The 11,587-nt window shown below is 39.7% G+C and overlaps 1 protein-coding gene across 1 annotated transcript; it reads right to left on the bottom strand.

Annotated features, from left to right (window-relative positions):
• Positions 1-858: 858 nt before the first annotated feature.
• LOC143851826 (Actin-like ATPase superfamily protein) lies at positions 859-11,320 on the bottom strand. Its single transcript, XM_077361320.1, has 4 exons — positions 10,575-11,320; positions 6,299-6,454; positions 5,405-5,790; positions 859-1,076 (listed from the first exon to the last, which is right to left on the bottom strand). Exons 1-3 carry the CDS (start codon positions 11,118-11,120, stop codon positions 5,416-5,418), a joined length of 1,077 nt encoding a protein of 358 aa, XP_077217435.1. The 5' UTR covers positions 11,121-11,320; the 3' UTR covers positions 859-1,076; positions 5,405-5,415.
• Between the last annotated feature and the right edge of the window lie 267 nt (positions 11,321-11,587).

The raw sequence follows: 11,587 nt of genomic DNA, 5'->3' as shown, positions 1-11,587 counted from the left end.
ATCCAGTAAAGTAACCGGAGTTTCTCCCATTCCATCCATATTTGTTCATAAGAAATCCCTTTTTTCCTTGATGATGTCGCCACGGCCCACGTATAGGGGCTCCTACCACACGATTTGAAGCATCACGGGCCTTATCCACGTTGCTATCACATACATTTGTTAGCTTGCCACCTGTAGATACCACTTTTTCATGTTCCTGAACCTTCTTTACATTACAATCAAGTTGAGTAGATTCTATTACACCGTCTGGAAACCTGGAAAGCAAGACCAGAGAAGATTGCATTCGTCGAATCTTTTTGTCTTCAGCAGCTTGAGAGAAAATCCAGTGTCTCTTTCTCCTTTTCCATGCAGGTGGAATCCAACAGATTTGCACATTCTCCTGCCCCCCATATTAGGCAGTTTTTGGGTCCATGTTCGTACTACTAAGTCATGACTGATCACTGGTAGAACTGTTCTTAGGGGTGCAACTTGGTTCGGGTTGGGTCTTTGGTTTAAAAAAAAAAAGGAATTGGAATCAACCCAGTTTTATGCAAAAAGCTCAACACGAATTCTGAAAATCGACCTGAGTTGAACCCCCATCTGTTCTTTGACTAAGTCTGGCCAAATGCCGTTGAGATCATGATGATTGGATAGATCTAGACCCTTGATCCATGAAACCTGGCTTAGGAGTCGTTGATATTTTTAGTCCTTTTGTAAAATTTGCTGTATCCTGCAATTGGTTTGCCATTTTGATCTCTAATTATTCTCGCTGGTCCCATATTGCCAAGTGAGGATCCATCGAAGTTTTGTTTAAAGATTACCGATGGGTAGATGACCATTTGATCAATTTGATGGGATTTGTTTGCTTGGTAATGTTGGTTTGATTTACACTGAAAATGTACATAAACATTGCATTAATTAGTTCACAACATGAGAGCTATAAAAAGAGAGTTCAATAATATAAATCTAAGTTTAATTTAAGTTCTAGTAATACATCAGACCAAACAACTCGCTGGCACAAATAGAAATTCCTTTGATTTTGATGAATCTGCTTCCGTGTTTTAATTGTCTCCAGGCTATGCTGAATTGATATGTTCCTACAAAACCAATAACAAAACACTATTATCCGATGTAGTGAGACGAAGAAAAAAGTGGAGAATATCATTATGGAATTTTACAATTTTTTTCGCATGGTATGGGAATTTTCTATTTAAATCCCTAATATGTAAAATATACATTAATTAGTCATGAAGAATTAGCTAAAAATAACCTTTTATAAAATATTTTCAATCAGTCCCTAAATGCCCATAGTTGCTAGGGTGGGAAGCAAGTTCAAGAAGCGATGCGATGCAGGAAGCGAGGGCTTTAGAAATTAGAATATGCAGGGAGCAAAAAGCTCTAAATAAAGTACAGAGAAAATTTGCATCATTGGAAGCAAACAAGAAATACGTAGAAAGAATAGGGTTGCAGTAGGTTAGGGAAGAAGGGTTAATATAGGTAAGAATTACAGATAGAAGATTTCATGACTAATTAGCATAACAAGTTTTAGGAATTTACAGTTTCACATATTTTATATTCATGCACATTTAATGTTTAAATTTTTGAAAAAATATCAAAATAATTTTCATTTGAAACTGACGATGCGTTTTCATTTTTTTTTTCCGAATAGCAATGAGCCAATGAGTTTCAATTTTTAAATGCATTCTTTTTTTAAATGCGCTCCTTCAGCATTGTCCAAAGGAGTAAGTTTTCTTTTAGGAAGAAATAATCACCTAAATCGGAAGCGTAAAGAGCACGCAGGAAGTGTCTGAGAAGTATGCTTTCCCTCAAAATTTGGGAAGCGAGTTTATGAGGAAGCGGGCTTCCCACCCAAGTAGATCGGAAGCGTAAAGAGGAAACACACAGGAAGTGTCAAAGAAGTATGTTTTCCCTAAAAATTTGGGAAGCGAGTTTATGGGGAAGCGAGCTTCCCACCCAAGTAGGAAGTTTTTTGTAACTATGCTTTATATTCCTAATATTTTTTCATTGAGGTTGTCCATCAAGTCTGTTTCAATGTTATTACTTTATAATCTCTATTTAATATTGAAAATAACTTGTAAACAAATTCAATATAAAATTGTAGAGGTTTCAAAAGTACTTTACTGGAGGAGAGATTAGGGTTTCCTGAAAAAGGGTTTTTAGGGTTTCCAAGGGTACGAGAAGAAGGTTTGTAGAGGGTTTGATCCAACCACCTCCTTTCCCAGCCGTGGCCATCGCCTCCACCCGGCGGCGATTCCTCCATTTTTGAACTATATATGAAAAAGGCGGAGGATTGGCAATGCCCCTATTGTCTCTACGACAACTTCGGCTAGCGGGAAGGTGCTCGAAAGCTAGAGCGAAATCGATTCCTTCACCTAGTTCGCCTCTGGACGGCGGGAGCAGGCCTACAAGGAGTTCTAAGCCAAATCAAGGTAATAGTTGGTGTACGGTTCTGCTCCCCCGGTCAATATCTTAATTTCAGATGGCAGAATGAATGTCGCTGGTGTCATCGGGCCAGAATCCCCTCGAAGTGGCTTCCTCGTGCTAGCTCACCTTCTAGGGTAGAATCCAATGGTGGTGAGGATGATTGTTGGCCGGATTCAGGCGGGCAAGGAGGTGGACACACGAATGGGTTTACTAAGAGCTTGCCTAATAGGGAAAAAGAAAAATCATAATGAGACCTTGCAGGAGCTCTGAACATGGGCACAAAAGTCTTGCGATATCCCATCTTTACATTGTCCTTCTATATTGGCGAAGAATGAAATTCTCTTTATGTTTGAAACAGAATCACAGGCATCACAGATCCTTGCTAAGGAACCTGAGGCTTTGGGTAATCATTTGCTCTCCCTCTCACCATGGAAAAGGGTGTTTATTCAAGGCGAGGAAGCTCACTGAGTTCACTCTTATGGCATCCCTTTACATGCTTGGGCTGTTTCAACGGTGGAGGCTATAGGGGTCCTCTTTGGTAAGGTTGTAGAAACCAAGATGGAAGGCAATCACCAAAACTGTATGAGTTATGTCTCGGCCAAAATTCTAGCCCCACGTTGGCACCTCCTTAGATCATGTTTTAAAATCAAAGTTCTTGACCAGACCTATACTATTGGGTTGAGCTCCCGGGGGAAAGGTCTCTTATTCCGACATCCTCCTTGGGCATTCCAGGATCGAGTTTTCAATCGCCGGCGTATCGGCTGCCGGCGAGTCAGAGTGGGTCTCCTGGTGAGCCTATGGATCCCGTTTGGATTTCAAATTTCAAATCTAACCAATTGAATCTTCTGGTTTTGCCGCCTAAGGAAGTGCCGATGGCTTGCCTCGATGAAGGTGTGGTGTGTCCTGAAAACGATCAATCAGGCTTACCGTTAGCAAGGCCCGAGACATCTAAGCCAAAATACCCCGCCCCTAGGCGGAAAGTTGCCTGGCTGGGTGCACCAGTTAAAAATATCAAGTCAGTTAACTTTCACCCAAAAGCAAGGAAGAGCTTTGACCAAGGTTGCCAGAGCGGGAATCGAAGGCTCCTAGGGAAGAATCCTACTCAAGGTTGCCAGAGCGGGAATCGAAAGCGGGAATCGAAGGCTCCCAGGGAAGAATCCTGCTTCCTTGGCTTTGACTATCGAGCCCCTGGCGGATATTATGATGGTTCAAATCCCTTGGCTAGGGGGCCAAGATAGGGGTGCAACTTGGGTCGGGTTCAACCCAAACCCGACGGGTTGAACCTTTATTTGGGTTGGGTTGGGCTGGGAAAAATCAACCCGAATTGGAAATCCGGTTGGGTCGGGTTGGGGTGTCGGGCAACCCGACCCGACCCGAAACCCGATTTCCAATCCAATATGTATAAAATTTTTACTTCTATGTTTGTTTTGTCATTATATAACTCACAGCTAGAAAGAACTAAAAAACTTGGTGAAAGTTGTCCTAATTAACCCTCTTGTTGGGGAACATCTAATGATTAGGATGAGATGGAAATACAAAAATAAAATGGAGAAATCAAACAAATGGTGAAATCGGGTTGGGTCGGGTTGGGTCTAGTCGGGTTGGAAAACGGGTTGGGTCGGGTTGGGTTGGAAAAATGGGTTCCTCGGGTTGGGTCGGGTTAGCCTCAACCCGACCCAACCCAACCCGAGTTGCACCCCTAGGCCAAGATCTCAAGAAAATGTCCTTATGAATATATTGAAGAATATTTTAGTTACAAAATTAGGGTCAAAGAAGATAAACAACAGATTTGTAAACCTCCTAAAATTCTACCCCAAATATGGTAGGATGGGCCCTATTTATGGGTAATTCAGTAGTTGACCCCTGGATGATTGTAATTTTTGGCCTTTTGGTTAAGAGTAGGTGGGGGTACTGAGGGTTTCAAATACTTGTCTCCAATGAAGTGTTGAGTATAGATATGGTTATGTTTGTTGTTTTTATTTATTAGTAGAGTGAGGAAGGAAAAAGGGACGTTCAAAGGGGAAGTTGGGTGTTTTGTTATTTAGTTTGTGGGATCCATGAAGTTGGTTTTAGTTCTGTTGGTCGGTGTTAAGGTGATACTTTAGAATGGTGGATTGGAGAGATAGCATGAGTAATTGTCCCATATAATATCAGATTCCAGGTGCGCCGAGGAAAGTATTAGATCCTCAATAGCTTATGTGACCAAGGTCTTTTGCTTGTCGAGGCAATGCTGCCTCGAAATTCTTCTACGTTGCTGTTAGTAAAGGAATGTGGTGTTGCTGCTGCTATAGAAGTGTTAGGATTTTTTTAGAGGCCGTTTGAGGAAGATGATAGACGTAGGTTGGAATGATTGTAGTGCAGGGCAGTTGGCTGGGCATGGTTGGGGCATAGCCCATGGCATGGTTAAGGAAGAAAGGGCCCATATTTTTGTTGTTTTTGTTTAGTCTTTCTGGCTCAGGGTATGCCTTGGCCAGCTTGATTTGATACTATGTAATGCTGGGTGGGACTTCTAGTCCCCAACGTAATTTTCATAGTATCAATGAAAATATGTCAATTTTTTTTTTAAAAAAAAAGAAGTATTCTACTGAACTCTTTTTTCAACGGGACTAGAAAACATAAATGAAAAGAGAGATATTCTCCCTCACATAAAAGCAAAAAAAAAAACAGAAAAAGGAAAAAAGAAAACACAAATACAATCAAATAGTTCTCCCATATGCCTTCTTTGGAAGCTTTCCCAAATCCCTATTACTATGTGATTTGTATCCATTTCATTTTAAGATTTTGAAGGTCTTTAATTTTTAGGAAACCTATATGCATTTTCTCACTTGCTGAGAAGGCTATTATCTACACAAGATCCTACATTAGTTACTCTGATTCTTTCAGCATGGGATGAGAGAATATTATCAGAAAAGAACTATCCTTTTTCCAGTGAACTGAAGTCATTTTACTTGCTTACTCGAGAAATGCTGGAAAATCGTACCTCAAAGCTTATTAGCTAGAAGCTCGTTCCAACTCAACAGAAATCCCATCACTACCAACACCATTTGAATTTGTCATGTTCTTCTCTCTCCAAACTGCTTGAACTTCATCAGTTCTAAACCTCTGTGTGAAAGTTGATTCCTCCAGAGGGGTTGTCATGCCATTGGCATAAGCAAGGAGGCCAGTATATGCTATCATCGCTCCATTGTCAACACAGTACCTGTCGTCTGTTGCAAATAGGCGACCACCTCTCTCGGAGCACATTATTCTCATCATCTCTTGCAACCGCTCATTGCATCCAACACCACCAACAATAAGAACATCTTTCTTGTCACAGTGTGCCATGGCACGCTCTGTAATTTCAACCAGCATTGCAAATACTGTTTCCTGCATCATAAAAGAAAACAAAAATAACATGTTGCTTGCAATATCTGGTTTAATAAATGCTATTAATCGAGTTCAGTTTTGCAAATAAAAATCATATTTTCTACAAGCAGAATTCCTACCACCATTTAGGCCATGTTTGGCAACCGTGAATTTTTTTTCATGATAAATTTAGTTTCTCAAGTGGTGAGAGGGGTAGGGCGGGTGGGAGGAGAGATTTGACGAAGCAGAAATGAGAAGAGGATGAGATAAGTATGACAAACAAGGAAACAAAAAACTCCACTCAAAATATGAATGATTTTTTCCTTGTTTCTTAGACACATCTCACACTCTACTCATCCGGGCCCTCTAAAAAGTAAAATCTCTCCTCCCACCCGCCGTACCCCTCTCTCACAACTTGAGAAACTAAATTTATCATCAAAAATAATTCATGGTTATCAAACATGGCCTTAGGAATAGATTTAAAGTACGGATACTTGCAAAGAAGGAAAAGATGTAAAAGGCTTCTTACCTGCAAGGAGTAGCACAAATCTGCAGGTGTGCACTCATTGTTTTTTAACTTCTCCACAGCGGTAGCTTCAATATAGCTCAGTATCCCACTAAAAGAAACATCCATTCCTTTTACAACGTAAGGGAGATCTAAGAATTGTACTCCTTTCTTTGCAAGCTGAGGTAAAAGAAACAACACAAGATCATACACTTTACAGATACTAGGCTCGGGCAGCACCAACGAAAGAGAATGTTTCACCGGGTATGAACTAAGCATTCAGCTTGAAGTAAGAGCACAAGGTGGTAGGAGAATTTTTCTTAATACTTGGGAAAAACTACCATGAATTAAAGAGGTAAAATATGCTTGCAGTGCTATTTTCAAGTTGAAAATGGAAAAAAGCATGGTTTAAGAGAGACCTATTTCAGCAATTCAACCATGTTATAACTCAAATATCTGGTTTACAGCCCACCACCATCACCAATTTTTTTCAGGTTGTCTTTTGCTATGATAACCGATGAGTGGAAGGATCCTGACCATGAAACTCTGATACAAAGAATAGGAAAAGGAGAGAAGCTATAGACTGATTGCACACCCCTTACAGATTATGGTGGCAACTATTCAAATAATAATAATATTCAAATAAAAAATTGTTCAAATAATAAGTACCCCCTTTGAAAATCCAAGGGTGGTCCCGAAATGGCAACTATGAGGAGTGAAAATTATTAGGTTGCTAGCAAGTTTTACCCTTTTGAAAAACTCAAACCTAATTTGGAAATTAAGAGATCAACAATAAAATTCAAGCACACAAGTTAAATCTAAAGGTGGAATGCAAATAAAGAGCAAGAGTTTAAGAGAGAGTGCACCCGAGATTTAAAGTGGTTCGGTCCTCAAAACTCGAGGCCTACTCCATTCCACCAACCAAACCCGTTGATGGCTTCACTATGTGATCTTCTTAACTTCGGCGAAGATCGGTGCCGATTACAAATTCCGATTACCTTTAACCTTGGTGGCAATCTTCACCACGGAGAGTGGGCTACGCTTCTCCGAACACTCGCCCGAATACAATCTTGATAAAGAAAGAAAGAAAGAACTAAAAACAATCCCTCACAAGGGTTTACAACATTGTAGAAGATGTACAAATTTAAGCCTATGATCCAAATCCTAATCTTAGAGGATGAGAGGCATAATCAAGTTTGATTCACTCTTTGGATGTTCAAATGAAGTTTTAGAGTGTTAGGATTACTTTTCTTGAAGTTTAGAATGCCCATATATATAGGAAAACCAAAATATGACCGTTCAGTGGCATTGTGGTAATTCCAGCGAAAATTCCCAACGGCTATAATTCTGGCCGTTATAGAGTTCTCGGAGTTCCGAGAAAAAATCTCGGAGTTCCGGGAATACAAACAGAACATAAAAAATTTCTACTGGACCAAATCTCGGAGCTCTGAGGATTTCTCGGAGTTCTGAGCTCGGAGCTCCAAGAATTCTCTCGGAGTTCCGAGAAGCCTATCAACAGCAGATTTTCATTTCTGTTTCTAGGGCTTCCAACTCTACACTAAGTTGGGATTGTTATGAGGGTTCCAAGGTGTTGGAACTCCACAAGGACAATCTCTTATACATTTAGGGTGTGTGAGATTGACTTAATTATGCCTCTTAAAATCTAAGCTAAGATTGGATCGTATACAATCTAAAGCGACTTCGATCTTCAATGCGATTCTTCAAGTCTTCATTCGTCTTGGATCTTCGATGTCTTTGGCCTTCATAATGTGGTCCAATGAGATCTTCTTTGGCCTTAATCCAAGCAATGTTGTCTTAGCACCAATGTTATCTACAACTTAGACAATCAAACACATTAGTGATCATAAATCACTTGTGTATTGGAATCATCAAAATAAGATGGGAATGCCAAGGTGGAAACCATTGGGCTTACACCCTTTTAGTTTCTTGCATTCGAAGATGCAAGAGTTTTTTGATGTGGATAAGCCTGATAAAATGATCCTCCAAATACAATTTCAATAGGAGATATGATGCTAAAATGTAGACGCAGGGATTCTCACAAGAAAGAACACAAATGCTGAAAGACTTTCATTCTAAGAGCTTAGAAAAACAAGGAAAGTCTCTTTGCCGTTTATGAACAGATCAGAACAGTAATTCAATTTACAGACAAGAAGTAAAAGATTTTTGTCTTCTTAATGGATCAACAACATAAGCATTAAATGCTCAATAGGAGCAACATCCATGAGATGTTCAGAACTGAACTGAAATTGTGTTTTCATCTATAATTCAGTTCAGATCTTGTGTTATAAGACTGAATTCCTTGATGATACTTAATCTCGATCACCTTCAACTTTAGCAAACCGATCAATCTGTAAGCAAATGGAAGAACTCAGGCAAACACAAAACTAAAAGAAAACTAATTTGGACCATATCACAAAGAAGACAAGGCAAAGAACTTAAATTCAAGACGCTGCAGGGAACATGCTATTCTGGAAATGATTCATGTGGAAGATTGATTAAAATCTGGATTGGAAAGAGGAAGTAGAAGGATCTTAATATAAAGAATCCTTCCAATCTCTAACCATGGAGGAAGAGGGGAATCCTCCAAGAGCTAACCAGCTCTCCAACAAACCAAGGTTCTCACACGGTTACACAATTCCGGGCTTCCAAAAACTGCTAAACTCCACTCGTAAATGCCTTTATAGGCATCCATAGATGGTTCTAGATGGCCAGCAGGTGCCAGCTGTTGTACAACTGTGAGAGCCAGCAGAAAATGCTGACATGGAACGAAAGCTATGGTCCATCTGCCATGCGGCTGATATGGCAGCCCATTAGCATCAACACTCTAGGTTGCTTGCATGCCTTCATGCAATTGGCCCACTAAATGTTTCTTCCTTTAACTCCTATAACTACACAATACTCCCATATGCCGACAATACATGCACACTTCATATATCCACATAAGAAAACTACCCTACGCTTGTGACCGTAGTCCTCGTCCATCCTCCCATGTCTACATCATTTCTCCCATCTCCTTACCGGATTGTTCAAAGAACAGCAGGACAACTTCATTGTTTTGATACCTTGAGACACCTCTAAAACCAATGTTGGAGTCATCACAGACTCTTAGAAGTATAGTTTGAACAAGATTTGGTCGTGTAGAGTTTTAATTGTAGTAGAGTGTCCTTGTTAGAATAAAAGTGGTATTGGTATGTTTAAGAAGTAGTCGTTTAAGGAGATTTAGAAGTGCTTCTAGATGAGTTCTAGTTAGATAAGTTGATTTACATCAATGTAAAATCAGTTAAAAGGAGACACAGTGGTATGTGGGTTGGTTTTGGTCTAGTTAGATAAGTTGATTTACATCAATGTGAAATCAGTTAGGAGGAAAAGTTAAAAGACGACACAGTGGTATGTGGGTTGGTTTTGGTCACTAGAAGTCCAATTAGAATAGGATTTTGTTGTAGTGGACTTATCTATTGGTTAGTTTTGGTTTATAATAAGTGAGGAAAAACATATTATATGGATTATGATTCAATACAGTATTAAAAAGAGAGTTCTGGTATTCGTTCTTGTTTTGCTTCATTCTTCAGTTTTATTCTACAGCCAAGACACGGTTACAAAATACATGGATTTGAGTAAAGAAGTGATTCTGCATTTTTTTTTTTGAATGGCAATTCACATTTTCCAATCAAAGATATGAATACAAATAAGGATAGATTACTACACCACATAAATAAATAAGAAATTTGAAATTGTAACTTAGAAAAAAGAATTAATAATACCATCAATAAGACCATTAATAATATGAAGTAATGATAGCTTGTACAAGACCCAGTTACTCAAAATTTAAATTGTAAACATAAAAGATGTCTGACACATACACATAATTTGAAGAGTCTTATTCACATTTGAAGCTTGATCGTTAATTCGAAAAAACAGTAAGTACCCATGTAGTATACTTCACCAATATCGCGCCTATATCAAGTCAACGATGGTACGTCGGGCCTCTACCGAGGGGCTATCATAACCAACAAGGAGAAGAAGAAGACTTTTTTATGTAAGAAAAGATACTTCATTATAAATTGAATGTCCCTGTAAATAAAACTCGAATTGGGGTGGGTCAAGTTACATTTTTTTTTATGTGTAATCAAACAAAGCATAAGCATAAAACTCAGTGAAAAAAAACCCCTTTTCCAAACTCTTCACAAAGAAAAAACATACTAGAAAACTATATTTACACTGAAAATTTACACTAAAATTGAAAGAATAAAGTGATAATAAAATTGGGCATTATCAATACCTGCTCTATATTATAACCAGGGCTAGGATCATTAGAGAGTGTCAAAACCCTAGCAAATCGATCCAAACAATTCCCAACAGCAATATCAATAGTCTCACCAAAGATCCGATAACGCCCCTCACTATAAGCAATAACCTGTGTATTGCCCCCACTAACATAAAGCACAACAGGGTCATGTGCTCCGGTCACAATTCTTCCCATCTCAATATGGGCCACACAGTGATTAACGGCTACGATGGGTTTGTTCCAGAGTTGAGAGAGGATCCGAACGACGATGGCGGCGACTTGGAGTGGGGCCCCCATGCCGGGACCCTTGGTGTAACAGAGACAGTCGATGGCATCGGGGGTAATTTGAGCGGTTTGGAGGGCGGATTTAATGAGGGGGAGGATGTGGTGGAGGTGGTGGTGGGCTGTTTCACGTGGGAGGAAACCTTGACCAGGTGGGGTTATGTAGGTGTGTCTAGGGTTTGATAAAATTGATCCATCTAGGGTTACTATACCTACTCCGATTTTGTTTGCAGAACCCTCGAACCCTAATGCTATCATCTCTCTCTCTCTCTCTCTCTCTCTCTCTCTCTAGGGTTTTGTATTTAGGGTTTTGGGGAGGGGTGGAGAGGAGTAGAATAAGGGTTTTGTACTTACCCACCGAGGGGTTGGCTCTTCGGCATAAAGTCACGGGTTTGCTCCCTGTTGACGAGTGTTCAGATCCCGCCCCGACTTACCTGATACACGTGGTGGTGAGTGGGTCGTTTCGTGTATCCGTAGGTACTAGTGGTGAGTGGGTCGTTTCGTGTATCCGTAGGGATTAGTCCTATTCCCGAAGGGGGTGGGGACATCTTACGTCATCTTTATAAAAAAAAAAAAAAAAGAGAAAAAAAAAGGGGTTTTGTACTCAAAATTGCAAGAAAAATATTTGTGATGGAAATGTTTTTCTTGGGTAAATTTTTTCTTTCCAGAATTTAAAGGGGTATTATAAATTTATAATAGGGTGCAACTCGGGTTCAATTTTTGGG

Source organism: Tasmannia lanceolata, unplaced genomic scaffold (assembly GCF_043159265.1).
Source record: "Tasmannia lanceolata isolate RefF3 unplaced genomic scaffold, GAP_Taslan_0.1 ptg000003l, whole genome shotgun sequence".
Classification (NCBI taxonomy): Eukaryota; Viridiplantae; Streptophyta; class Magnoliopsida; order Canellales; family Winteraceae; genus Tasmannia; species Tasmannia lanceolata.
Note: the sequence above shows the minus strand (reverse complement) of the source record. Positions and strands in the feature narration are given on the sequence as shown.